Source organism: Garra rufa, chromosome 7 (assembly GCF_049309525.1).
Source record: "Garra rufa chromosome 7, GarRuf1.0, whole genome shotgun sequence".
In the NCBI taxonomy this organism is placed as follows: Eukaryota; Metazoa; Chordata; class Actinopteri; order Cypriniformes; family Cyprinidae; genus Garra; species Garra rufa.
Window position 1 is genome coordinate 3,367,961 of NC_133367.1, and position 14,919 is coordinate 3,382,879.

General features: G+C 32.5%; 1 protein-coding gene across 1 annotated transcript in view; it reads left to right on the forward strand.

Moving 5' to 3' along the window:
- Nucleotides 1–1,935: 1,935 nt before the first annotated feature.
- The window catches only part of LOC141338972 (lysine-specific demethylase 4B-like), a 75,904-nt gene continuing 62,920 nt past the window's right edge, over nucleotides 1,936–14,919 (forward strand). Inside the window, exons 1-3 of the mRNA XM_073844583.1 lie at nucleotides 1,936–2,008; nucleotides 7,500–7,603; nucleotides 14,430–14,567. Coding sequence (XP_073700684.1) covers nucleotides 1,936–2,008; nucleotides 7,500–7,603; nucleotides 14,430–14,567 — 315 coding nt within the window. The remainder of the gene's footprint in view (nucleotides 2,009–7,499; nucleotides 7,604–14,429; nucleotides 14,568–14,919) is intronic.

A 14,919-nucleotide genomic window follows, 5' to 3' on the forward strand; every position in this document is an offset into this window, starting at 1 on the left:
TTACAATGTCTCCTCCAAGAAAACACAGACTGGATCGCGGACTCCATTCATAAAAACGAATTTACTATAGCGCGGAATACCACGTAAATTCGTCGATTTTTTTATTGATAAATCAAAAGTTGGTCTGTCACTTAATTCAAATCGCGATATGGACTAGTGTCTGTGAAAACTGAAATGCAAAAAGACCGTTTTAATATGAATCCTGCATGTACGGTTTGCCTCTGTATGTTAGAATGGCAGTGACGCGTTTTTTTTTTTTTTTTTTAACTGCACGCGTGATGCTCCCGTTAATTTTTTGCATTTGCATCTCAAATAAACAGATAGACTCAATCTCCAAAGCTACTGTCAGTGTCACTTTTACCGTTTCATTTGAGAAAACTAGCATCATATCATACTTTACACACAGAAACTTCACTGCAACCTGTCAAAATAAAAGTACGGTTTAACTTGAAACAGAACAATATTCCTATTTAAATAATTAACAAAAAACAATATATATTATAAAAAAATAAATATAACAACAAGATTAACCACTTAATTGTAGAAAAAAAATACTACGATTATTATTTAAATGTTAAATTATTATTATTTATTGATTTTAACAGCAAACCTCTTGTTTGTTTGCCAAAAATTAAAAAGGTTTATTTTTCATTTGATTAAAAATAAATAAATGTTTATGCTTTCATTTGATTATGAGAAAATTAAAACACAAGAATTTCTTTAAAAAAAAAATAGCAAAAGATTGTAAAGCCCTATTGTTCAAAATGTTAAAATAGAGAGTTTTGGATTTATTTTTTCACTGAAATAAATGTTTTATGTTAAATAAACGTTATTACACAAAGTAGGGTAAAGTACCGAGAAAAAAAAGTATGGAAACCTAGGGGAAACACTGTATCCTATTGCTACACTTAATGGCAATATTGCACTGGTCTGTTGGACTTGGTGGAACAAAAATAAACAATATTTTGTTGCTTAAGTTTATGTATTCAGTCATTATTCAATGGTATACTAAAAATCCATATGAAAAAACTTACTTCTCACTGTTCTCAGGTCAAATATTTATATGCGATTAAAATGCGATTAATTTCGATTAATTAATTACAAAGCCTCTGATTAATTAGATTAATTTTTTTAATCGAGTCCCGGCCCTAATATATATATATATATATAAAATAATACTATTAAATATTATTAGGATTATTCATATGAAATATTTTTACATATTTAATATTTTTTAATACAGCATTTTTGTTTACATTGAACATTTACAGTGAATTTAAGTGGTAACATGATGTTGATTCATCTGATTTCTGTCTAAAACTGTTCAAACACAGGTTTTGTGCACAAACACACTTATTCGCAACGTTACCGAAGAACATTGAAAGAAGAGACACGAAGCTTTACTTGTTTTAGCAAGATCTTGAAAACAATAGTGTGCTAAACCAAGGAAAATGGCTGACAGATGGACATACCGTCAAGTTAGTGTGGCAAAAGTCGTCCGCTAAGTGAAAATTACCCCAAATGTGTCATATTTAATCCGGTAAAGCCACTTAATGGTCTGTTGGCTAATGATAGAGGGCGCGTCTGAATCCCGCGTCTCAAACGTGGTGTTTGCGTTGTTGTGGCGTTTATCAGACGTTTGGGTCGTGTGGTGATGACCCTTATTGTAGTCTGTGGGCAGGAATGAGGAGACGATTATAATAATTAAAGGCTTTCAGCGTGATTCAGCGCGCGGCTGATGTAGTGACCCCTGAAAAACCGGAAAAACCGCCTGACGCGCACAGCTTTTATCCCACAACCTCCAAACCTGTGATTAGACGGGACGCGCGTAATCAGTGACTCTCGCTTTACTGGATCTACAGATGAGTTCAGTCTGATGCTTTTACATCGACTCTGTGCTGCTGACGCCATGCTAACCGCTAACGTTCATGCTAAATGCCTGATGTGGAACAGGAAACTCGAGTTAAAGTTGATCTCAGTAGTTTTGCGTTTGTGCCAAGCACAGAAGGTGCGATGGCACCTATGGAAATTGTTGGCGTTCTTCTTATTCCTCCTCTTCTGTTTCTTCCGCTCTTGAGTCTATGGCAGCCTATAAAACCACTTGCAGGAAAGTTGTGGAATTTGGCAAGTCTCAACATTAACCACCTCAAGTTTGGAGCCTCTAACTCAAACTCTCTAGCGCCACCACTTGTCCAAAGTTTCACTTTATTTATGCTTATAACTTTTGAACCATAAGGCACAGAATCTCTGAATGAGCACCAAAGTTCAAAAGTCGTAAGGTTTAGTTTTTTTCTATTTTTAATTGTTTCAAAAACCTACTTTTTTCGAACTCGTTCTAGACGGTTTGTCTGATTTTCGCCAAAATTGGCTCGGATCATCTTTAGACCATGCTGGCAAAAAGTTATGGAATTCAAGTTGATTAGTCAAACCGTTCTCCAATAACGTGCAAACGAATTCTACAAAAAACATGGAAATGGATGTGAAGCTATATCTCTACAATGGTTTGGCGTATTGAGACCAAACTTGGTGTGTGTTATAACAAGCATGACCTTTGCTCTTGAGTCTATGGCAGCCTATAAAACCACTTGCAGGAAAGTTGTGGAATTTGGCAAGTCTCAACATTAACCACCTCAAGTTTGGAGCCTCTAACTCAAGCTCTCTAGCGCCACCACTTGTCCAAAGTTTCACTTTATTTATGCTTATAACTTTTGAACCATAAGGCACAGAATCTCTGAATGAGCACCAAAGTTCAAAAGTCGTAAGGTTTAGTTTTTTTCTATTTTTAATTGTTTCAAAAACCTACTTTTTTCGAACTCGTTCTAGACGGTTTGTCTGATTTTCGCCAAAATTGGCTCAGATCATCTTTAGACCATGCTGGCTAAAAGTTATGGAATTCAAGTTGATTAGTCAAACCGTTCTCCAATAACGTGCAAACAAATTCTACAAAAAAACATGGAAATGGATGTGAAGCTATATCTCTACAACGGTTTGGCGTATTGAGACCAAACTTGGTGTGTGTTATAACAAGCATGACCTTTGCTCTTGAGTCTATGGCAGCCTATAAAACCACTTGCAGGAAAGTTGTGGAATTTGGCAAGTCTCAACATTAACCACCTCAAGTTTGGAGCCTCTAACTCAAGCTCTCTAGCGCCACCACTTGTCCAACGTTTCACTTTATTTATGCTTATAACTTTTGAACCATAAGGCACAGAATCTCTGAATGAGCACCAAACTTCAAAAGTCGTAAGGTTTAGTTTTTCTCTATTTTTAATTGTTTCAAAAACCTACTTTTTTCAAACTCGTTCTAGACGGTTTGTCTGATTTTAGCCAAAACTGGCTCGGATCATCTTTAGACCATGCTGGCAAAAAGTTATGGAATTCAAGTTGATTAGTCAAACCGTTCTCCAATAACGTGCAAACGAATTCTACAAAAAACATGGAAATGGATGTGAGGCTATATCTCTACAACGGTTTGGCGTATTGAGACCAAACTTGGTGTGTGTTATAACAAGCATGACCTTTGCTCTTGAGTCTATGGCAGCCTATAAAACCACTTGCAGGAAAGTTGTGGAATTTGGCAAGTCTCAACATTAACCACCTCAAGTTTGGAGCCTCTAACTCAAGCTCTCTAGCGCCACCACTTGTCCAACGTTTCACTTTATTTATGCTTATAACTTTTGAACCATAAGGCACAGAATCTCTGAATGAGCACCAAACTTCAAAAGTCGTAAGGTTTAGTTTTTCTCTATTTTTAATTGTTTCAAAAACCTACTTTTTTCAAACTCGTTCTAGACGGTTTGTCTGATTTTAGCCAAAACTGGCTCAGATCATCTTTAGACCATGCTGGCAAAAAGTTATGGAATTCAAGTTGATTAGTCAAACCGTTCTCCAATAACGTGCAAACGAATTCTACAAAAAACATGGAAATGGATGTGAGGCTATATCTCTACAACGGTTTGGCGTATTGAGACCAAACTTGGTGTGTGTTATAACAAGCATGACCTTTGCTCTTGAGTCTATGGCAGCCTATAAAACCGCTTGCAGGAAAGTTGTAAAATTTGGCACACTGATAGAGGACAGTCTCAACATTAACCACCTTAAGTTTGGAGTCTCTAACTAAAACTCTCTAGCGCCACCACTTGTCCAAAGTTTCACTTTATTTGTGCTAATAACTTTTGAACCGCAAGGCACAGAATCAAAATTCTTTTTATCTCTGAATGAACACCAAAATTCAAAAGTCGGAAGGTTTCGTTGTTTTTCTATTTTTAATTGTTTCAAAAACCTACTTTTTCGAACTCGTTCTAGACGGTTTGTCTGATTTTCGCCAAAATTGGCTCAGATCATCTTTAGACCATGCTGGCTAAAAGTTATGGAATTCAAGTTGATTAGTCAAACCGTTCTCCAATAACGTGCAAACGAATTCTACAAAAAACATGGAAATGGATGTGAGGCTATATCTCTACAGCGGTTTGGCATATCGAGACCAAACTTGGTGTGTGTTATAACAAGCATGACCTTTGCTCTTGAGTCTATGGCAGCCCATAAAACCGCTTGTAGGAAAGTTGTAAAATTTGGCACACTGATAGAGGACAGTCTCAACATTAACCACCTTAAGTTTGGAGTCTCTAACTAAAACTCTCTAGCGCCACCACTTGGCCAAATTTTCACTTTATTTATGCTAATAACTTTTGAACTGTAAGGCACAGAATCAAAATTCTTTTTATCTCTGAATGCACACCAAAATTCAAAAGTCGGAAGGTTTCGTTGTTTTTCTATTTTTAATTGTTTCAAAAACCTACTTTTGTGAACTCGTCCTACACAGTTTGTCTGATTTTCACCAAAATTGGCTCAGATCATCTTCAGACCATGCTGGCAAAAAGTTATGGAATTTAAGTTGATTAGTCAAACTGTTCTCCAATAACGTGAAAACAAATTCTATGGAAAACATGCAGAAATGGATGTGAGGCTATATCTCTACAACTGTTTGGCGTATTGAGACCAAACTTGGTGTGTGTTATAACAAGCATGACCTGAGGCTACCTGCAGTGTTTCGGCACAATGCCACCTAGTGGCAGGGGTGATAGCGTTCCGGCACCACGCCGGATTTCCGGCGTACTGTGGCTGCGGGAAAAAAAAAATCAGGTTCGCGGATATTGCTCTGTCATTTCTCTAAATCTGAGATGTGCAGGTCAGAGAGCAGCTTTAACGCTCAACGACTCAAACAAGTCACATTCTAGCCGATGAGCCAATCAGAAGTAGGGAAGGGGCGGGCCTTGTGTCTTTGTCAAATAGATTGATACAGGTTAAGGCAATGCTCCATGCGCGAAGTTGTTTTTAGCTCCCATACTGTACAATTGTCTCCTACTGGCAACTCAAACCGTAATTCATGGATATGTTTATGAAGCCAGGGGAAGACATTAAGGATTTCGATAAAGGCATATTTACAGGGCTCGCAAAATCGCTAGCCCGACGTCCCGGAGCTATTGGGTTTTCCAGTCGGGCTACCAACATTATTTGACCGGCTGCCCGACGGGCTATCCTGAAGTAGAGGGCTCATGGGGTCCTTAAAACTCCTCAGTTTAGTTGTATCAAATTTAAGGCCATAAAAAGTGGTAAATATTTTAAATAGTAAAAGAAGAGGATTAATTATTTTAAGAGGTCTTACAGTTGGGGACGGAAAGACGAGAATCGCGATAGAGCTGGATTAAACTTTAAGAGGCAATGATGTCATTGAATAAATATGCTCACTGCACGTTTCAAAATCAAAACGCGGCACTGTTGTCTTTATATGAATGTATCTGAAGGGAACCGACTGTCCTCAGAAACGTGTCGTTGGCATTTTCATTTCATGACTGATAAAACAGCGTTAATGCTGCTTTGCTTTCAGCCATTCTTAGGGAAACCGTAATATTTCAGCGCTCCTAAAGCGCCCCCTCGTGACATAGAATTAATTTGCACGTCCAAATTTTTAGCTGTTTTTGGTCAGATTATTGCAAATCTCGACCAATGTTTTTTATGCAAACACAGAGTTGTAAATGTGAAAGAAGTTAATGTGCTTTCTAAAAATCTAAACAATTAGGACATTGTTTTAAATAAATGTTATGCATTATATACTTGATTTATTCATTTTAATGGGATAAAGGCTGAAATGCCAATCTATAAGCTTTTTTTGTGAAAAACCTTTATCTGACTGAACTGAACCAACAAGTTATGTGTAAAAGTGCGTCGCATACATAGTACCTCCACCCCACTCACCTCGGGGGCAAGGGAAAAAAAAGTTCAGGCTCAGGAATTTTTTCCACTATCAGGCCTGTAGTGGTCAGAAGATACGAAAAATGGCTATTTTAGCTTAACTTCTCAATGGTTTGGCCAAAGTTCTCAAAATTGGTCTCGTTAGATTCGGAGAAGCATGCCGAGTCTAACCATATCCCATGTTTTCCCATGTCAACCATTTTGAAATCTGCCATAAAATGCTATATAATGTACGGATTGACGTTACGTTCCGAAACTCGGTATGAGTCTTCGGCACCATGCCCTGACAGTACTCAAAAAGTGATTGAAAGTTATAAGGAAAATTTGAAAAATGCTAATAACTTCTGATGAAAACGGGTTATTGTAATGAAATATTCCTTGGGTCATGCTGCGAACATTGATACCAATTATACCAAAATCGGTCGAACTTCCTGTCCGCAATTTTGATTACTGTAGAAAACCTACTTTTTCGAACTCCTCCTAGACCGTTAGTCTGATTTTCACCAAATTTGACTCGCATCACCTTCAGACCATGCTGCCAAAAAGTTAGGAATTTTGTGTCGATATATGAAACTGTTTTCATTTAACACATCAACAAATTTGCTGGAAAGATGACAAACTGCATCTGAGGCTGTATCTCTGCAAAGCTTTGACATATTTGCACTAAATTTTGCTTGTGCCATTGTCACCTCACACTGATCACACCACATCAATTTGATAACAGCGCCACCTATTGGTCAAGAGTGATAAACCCTTCGTTAAACATTTAATTATGAAAGTTCCAGAAATGCTAATACCTTTTGAATGCATTAGCCTATTGTAATGAAACTGGTCTTAAAATTTTCCTTGGGTCATGCCAACAACATAGATACCAATTATGCCATAGTTGGCCGAACTTCCTGTCCACTGTTTTGATTTATGTTGAAAACTTCTTAAAATGGTTTCTTTTACGTATTGGTGCAGTTAGTCTGGTGCTCCATGCCATGCTTAGCTCCCTATTTTGCCGCTGATTGTGCTATATTTATTATTATTGTTAAAGATAATTTATGGAATTAATTTATGTATGAACAACATTAATATAAACAAATTCCATTATGAATTTGCAATCTTATTATTATTTATTAACATAAATTATATGAATGTTATTGTTAGTATGTCCTCTGAAGATCATCAGTCTGTTATTGTCAGTGGTCCTCCGTTGACATTTTCTGATTCTCTCTCTGTTTCCTGTTTGTCGTTTTCTCCAGGATTTTTCCCAGGAAGTTCTCAGGGCTGCGACGCGTTTCTCCGTCACAAGATGACCCTCATTTCTCCGTCCATCCTAAAGAAATACAGCATCCCCTTCGACAGAGTGAGTTATTCGCACATTACATCACTTCCTGTCACTCGAAAACAGCATTAGATTATATAGCTGGTCAATTATTCATAGTTTTCTCATAGTTTTGTAACAACTCTAATGAACCAATAGTAATTCTTACAAATGCCAGTTTATATATAATTATTTTTCCTACAGAAACATAATTTCTTACAGTTTGATTCAGTCCTGATGTAAATATAGCTCAGTTTATATAAGTCAGTGTGTTGTGATGTTGCCGTAGTAACGGTATCTGATGGGACTTATAGAGATCAGCGCATCCATAGCAACCCAACAGAGCCATTTACATTGACTATTAAAGAACGAATCTATAGCAGCCGTATAAGATCACTGAGAACATCAGATATTGTTTACGTGAGTGTTGGATATGTTCATATCAGCGAGCTCAAGCCCAGATCAACAAAACGCTGCTTAAACTTACCAGGGGTGCATTTCCCGAAAGTTCAATCGTTACCAATAGAGTTCAATGGAACTAACGACCATAGTTAGCTAACGATGCTTTTGGGAAACGCACCCCAGGACGGCTGAAACTGTGTGTACATTGTTCCTAGAAATCGTTAAAAAAACTATTTACGAATGTTTTTTTTTAACAATTTACATAAATTCAGTCAATAGTAATCTCTACTTTTTTTTTTTTTTTTTTACAAATACTTAAAAAAAAAAGTTTACGAATTTAACGAACATTTAACGAATTACTTTTTTTGCATGCAAAGTATCGAACAGTTAGCTTAACTTGCTGTTTCTTAGTTTTGTATCTGACTGTAATACACGTTAATGCTAAAGCGGTAATACTAATTCGTCAATGGTTTTACGAAAATTTTGAGTTTTGTTTGTCTTTCATTAATATGCCAGTAAAAGAAGCTAATAGAGCTAATTTATTGGCTTCTCTCATTGACTAACAATTTTCGCAAAAAATTTGTTTTTACAAATACTAAAAAAAAAAAGTTTGCGTTTAACAAATGACCGTTTTTGCGTGCGAACAAAAATTTCAAAATCGTCCTGGTTAACTAGAGTAACTCACTATTTCCCAGTTTTGTATTTGACTATGCTACTCTTGTTAATGCTAAAGCGCTAATGCTAATTCGTCTTAAGCATGACAATTTTTTTTGTTCAACAATGGTTTTACGAAAATCTTCATTCTGCTTGTGTTTTATTAATATGCCAGTAAAAGAAAGCTAATTGAGCTAATTTATTAGCTTCTCTCATTGAATTAACAATTTTCTCTGTCAGTTGTTCGTAAAACTATTAAAATAAAAACAATTTACGTTTTTTAAACACTTTACAGAATTCATTCAATTGGTTTATAAACACTAATAAACAAGACTTTTTTTGTTTGTACAAATACTTTAAAAAAATATTGCGTTTAACGAATGACCGTTTTTGGCGTGCAAAGTATCAAACTTTTGCGAACAGTTAGCTTAACTCGCTGTTTCCTAGTTTTGTATGTGACTGTAATACATGTTAATGCTAAAGCGTCAATGCTAATTCGTCAATGGTTTCACGAAAATGTTTGAACTTCGTTTTCACCAGTAAAAAGCTAATAAAGCTAATTTTATTAGCTTCTCTCGTTGTTTTGTTAAAGAAACACAAGCAAAGTAAATTTTCTGTGAAAATTGTTTAGACAGTTTTACATAAATTCAGTCACTAGTAATCTACTTTTTTTGTTTTTTTACAAATACTTAAAGTTTACGAATTTAACGAACGTTTAACGAATGACGAATGTTTTTTTTGCGTGCAAAGTATCAAACTTTTGCGAACAGTTAGCTTAACTCGCTGTTTTCCAGTTTTGTACCTGACTGTAATACATATTAATGCTAAAGCGCCAATGCTAATTTTATTAGCTTCTCTCATCGTTTTGTTAATAAAACACAAACAAAGCTAACTTTCTGTGGAAATTGTTTCAACTGCTTTCGTTAGATATGTTTTTAATGCACAATTTACACAAACATTCAGCTCGTGTTTCATTAATACAGCAGTAAAAAGATGCTAACAAAGCTAATTTTGCTAGTTTCTCTATGGCAAATTAACGACTATTTTCATTAGAATACTTTTACGAACAATTTACGCAAATGTTAACAGTACACACTTTAGTCTTTGAGAGTATATATTTTGTTAAAAAAAGCATCTTTTGTAAGGTAGCATAGCGTGTTAGCTATGCTAACACCACACTTTTTCGTTTACAAATTTTATTTTTTATAAGAAAAAAACATGTTTTAGATAGCAAATTTTAGTTATATCACAGAGTAGAGGAAGTTCTTGAAAATGCATTTAGCATGCTAATGCTAATATAGGCTGCTGCGCTAATGTCACGGGCAATCAGTGGGCAGAAATTGTAGCGTTAGCGCTTAGCTTCGCATACAAAGATGACGAGAGTGGTAAACTAAAGCACTGTGACCCCTCGCACATCATTTTATGCGTTTTTACGCAACAAACACGCTTTATACGCCAACCATGAACCCCTGCTAGCTTCCGCGCCACGGATTACGTTTCAATTTACTCCGCCGCAAATTAGTCTCTTTTTTTCTTCTCCATGGATAATTCCCATTGTTAGGAGCCAGGCCCCTTGCGGAGAGATTAAACTGGGTATAAATCTCTGTAATGAGGCTAGATAAAGTTCAGTGCAGCTATACGTTACGCTCAACCCTTGCAATCCTGATGTTGGCTTCTCTGTGCGATGGATGTTATTGTCACTTTTGAGTCGACTTGACACTCGCTGGGTTTGGAGCCAGATGAAACGGAGAGGGAGACGGCTGAAGTGTTGATCTCAGCAGGTTTCCTGTCTGTCTGTCTCTCTCTGTGTGTCTGGGGACGTTATTAGAGCTTCAGCTCCAAAACACCTGCTAGTGAACAATCGGTGAGAGTGTGAGGAGAAAATCTGGAATCCAGGAATATTGCCTTAAAAACATTACCAAAAAAAAGTTTTTTGTTTATGTAAATATATAAATATGCATTTAAGTTTAGATTTTATTTTAAATTAATATTTTTTATTTATTTATTTTACATTGTTAATTTATATATTTTAATATAAATACATTTTGTTTGTTTTATTTAAGACAAAATACATGTATATGTGTGTGTGTGTGTGTGTGTGTGTGTGTGTGTGTGTGTATATATATATATATATATTCATATTTATATTTATTATTATTATTAATTATAAAGCATTTTATTAATCTTAAATATTTTAAATAATATTTTAGATAATAAATATTTTTTTTAAATAAGTAATAATAAATAACTAATAATAACTTATATATATTATTTGTATTAATGGAAAAATATATATGTGACACTATTTATTTTGAATGTTTTTTTTAAATAACTGTCATTTTTAAATATTTTATTTACATTTAAAATTGCATTTTACATATATATATATATATATATATATATATATATATATATATATATATATATACACACACACACACACACACACACACACACACATTAATTTTTATTAATTATAAAACATTTATTAATCTTAATGTATTTATTTCTTTTAATTGTTTATTTTAAATAACTAAGATTTTAAATATTTTTTTTTTTTTGTCAGGTGAGATCAATATTTTTCTTTCTGTGATTTTCAGTTCCTGTTTTTGGTCCTCTCTCTTATATTTGAGGAGAAAAACCTGAACAAAAAACATTTAAACACTGTATAAATATGCATTTAAGTTAAGATTTTATTTTAAATTATTTTTTATTTATTTATTTTACATTGTTAACTTATATATTTTATATGTTTGTTTTATTTAAGACAAAATACATGTATATACATTTAAGCAAAGCTATAATGCAATTTATTTGTGTTTTAATTACATATTTTGTATATTTTTATTTAATTATTTTTATTCATATTTCAATTATTTATGTTTTTACTGAAATGTATCATATATTTATATAATATCAGATTTACACATTCACCAATGTTATGACTTTTTTTATTATAATCAAATGTAATTTTTGCAGTCAAATTTTTTTTGTAAAAATAACTTTATTTTTTAAATAAAAATTACATTTTATTTTAAGTTAATTTTATTAATTACTTGACTTTTTCCTTCAATTCAGTTCATATTAAAATTATTCTTTTATTTAAAATAAGTAATACTTCTATATACATCTTTGCAAATTTCAAATATATTTATTATTTATTAAATATTTTGTATGTACACACACACACACACACACACACACGTGTATATATATGCATATATATAACTTTATCTAATTAATTGTGTGAAATTATAAAGATTTTCTGCTATAATGAATGCAGTTAATGTGAAAAATATGATTTTTAGGAAATGTTTTATTTTATATTATTTGCAAAATTTTAAAATAGCATTTTATATATATTGTTATATATAATATATTTTAAAATATTTTATTTACAATAATTTAATATTGCATATATATATTATTTGTATTACAGAAAAAATATGTGAAAAAAATAATTTATTTGTTCTAAATGTTTTATTTTTAAATAACTAATTTTAAAATTTTATTTATAAAATAAATAAATGTTTTATAATTAATAAAAATTAATGTGTATGTATATGTGTGTGTGTATGTATTATTAATTATAAAACATTTTATTAATCTTAAATGTATTTATTTCTTTTAAATGTTTTTTAAATAACTAATAATTAACTAATATATACATATATACATATATATACATACATACACACACATTAATTTTTATTAATTATAAAACATTTATTAATCTTAAATGTATTCATTTCTTTTAAATGTTTATTTTAAATAACTAAGATTTTAAATATTTTATTTACAATATTTTAAAATTGCATTTTAAATGTGTATATATATATATTGATTTAAAAATATTTCTTTTAATAAATGTATTTTTATTTTGTCTGAGCTGTAAACGACACACTATGATATCGCGATAATCTAATTTCGTTAAGTGTACAAACACGCTTACACTAATGCTACAAAAACACTATTCACGTAGCATTGAAATACGACTCAAAAGGACATTAGTGAATCTGACTTTCTTCCTAATGGACGCCAGCGTGACGCTGAAGCGAGAAAACGGAGCGAAATGAAAATATTCATTAGCTAAGGCCGGCTAACTCTCCTCCATGCTCCTCGCCTCCGCCTTAATTGCGCTGGTATCGTCTGAAAATGTCTTTCCGGCGTTCGTTCGGTGTGTCCGCCGGCGGCGGCAGCCCGAGGCCTGAAGGAGACGACGAATGAATGGAGAAAACGAGAGAGGAGGCTGCAGATTTCTCACAGCAAATTTCTTTTCCCATCAGCCGCTAATGGCTCCAGATATTAGCGCTGGAAGCCGGCGTGTGTCTGGGTCTCGGCTGATTTTCCCGCTCCCTCTGAAGTGTCGTTTGCAGCTTAATTCGGCGGTTATTGGCTCTTTCATCAAAGTACAGTTCACCGAGTCCTTTAAATGTTGCCTTCGCCCAGATTACTGTAGAGCTGGGCTCAAATTAATAATATGTGGGCTAACGGAGCAGTAGCTGGAGAAAAATGAAACGACCAACGCTTCCGTCTTCTTCTGAGACACATGCGTCCCGTGAGGATGAGCCCACAGCTTCCTCATTATTAGCACATGTGCAGAACTACAAACTACAGTTATTCACAAAGACACTTGGGTTTTTACATAAAAATGTCATATTTTTGCAGTCTGATTGTTTTCTAATGTTAATTTACACCATTTACGTTTTTTATATTGATTTGTTAATCGTTTTTCATTTTGTTCGATCACTTTTATATTTTTTTCCTCTTACTTTTTTTATTATTATTATTATTATTATTATTATTATTTAGTTGACGTTTTTATTATTTTTACAATTATTTATCTATTAATTCATTTTAAATTAAACACAATAAAAGTGTCGAATCAAATAGGTTAGTTGTTTTGATTCATTTTTTTATTTTCTTTCATAATTTTTCTTTAATTTGTCTATTGTTTTTTTTCTTTTACATAACTTGTAACTGTTTTTTATTTTTTATTTAATTTATTAATAAAAAATTAAATAAGTAACAAGACATATGTTTAGTTTTTTTTTTTTTTGGATTGTTTATAATTTTTTATTTTGTTTTTCACATTATTTACTATTTTAAAATCTTTAATTTTTTTTTTTTTTTTGCATATGTAATATTTTAGCTGTTTCTTTAGGGTAACAAAATGCTGCACTTTTTACAGTTAATACCTGTCTTCAATTTAATTAAATTTAAAAGTTTAAAAGTTAAAAGTCTCATTAATTAATTTTTAAGACATTAAGTTACTTTTTATTATTATTAATTTATTAATTGCTATGTGATGCTGTTAATCTTTTTTTTATTTATTTTTAATTAATATAATTTCATTATATTATTTGCATTTAATTGGACTTTTTTTTGCATTTTTTGGATCATTTTATTTTATTTTTTATTTTTTTATTTTACATAACTCTCGTTTTTATTATTTTTTATTATTATTTTTTTATTATTCAACCATTAAAACATTAAACAGCATAAAAGTGACAAAATACGTAGTTTCTTTTTTTTAAATAAAAAAAAATTAGTTTGTTATTTTACATTCGTTATTTTCACATTATTAAAGTTTTTTGCATATATAATAATTAAAAGTTGGTCTCATAATTTTTTTTAAGACATCAAGTTTACTTTGTGATTTTTTTTTATTTATTATTTTTAGTATTATTAATTTATTACAGATTATAAATAAATAGTTTTTTCCATTTGTTCCATTAAATTTGACTTTTTATTTTAGTACCTGACTTTTTAAGTATAATTAAAATTAATTTAAATTGTGGTTCTGTTGTAGATCACGCAGGAGGAGGGCGAGTTCATGATCACGTTTCCTTACGGATATCATGCCGGATTCAACCACGGCTTCAACTGTGCAGAGTCCACCAACTTCGCAACTCTGCGCTGGATCGACTATGGCAAGATGGCCACACAGGTGACAGCTTGACTTTTGGTTTGTCTTTTTTTGTTTGTCCTTTCAGTTTGTCTTTTCTTTCAATGAGTTTTTCCTTTTCGTTTGTCCTTTGTGTTTGTTTTTTGGTTGATTGTCCTTTTCCCTTGTCCTTTTTTGTTTGTTCTTTCGTTTTGTCTATTTTTTTGTACTTTTTGTTTCTTTTTTCATTTGTTCTTCCTTTTTATCTGTCCTTTTCGTTTGTCCTTTTTTATTTTCTTTTTGTTTTTTGTTTGTCCTTTTCTTTTGTTCTTTTCTTTTTTCTTTTCATTTGTCCCTTTTAATTGTCCTTTTCGATTGTTTTTCTTTGCTTGTATTTTCGTTTTTTTGTTTGTCA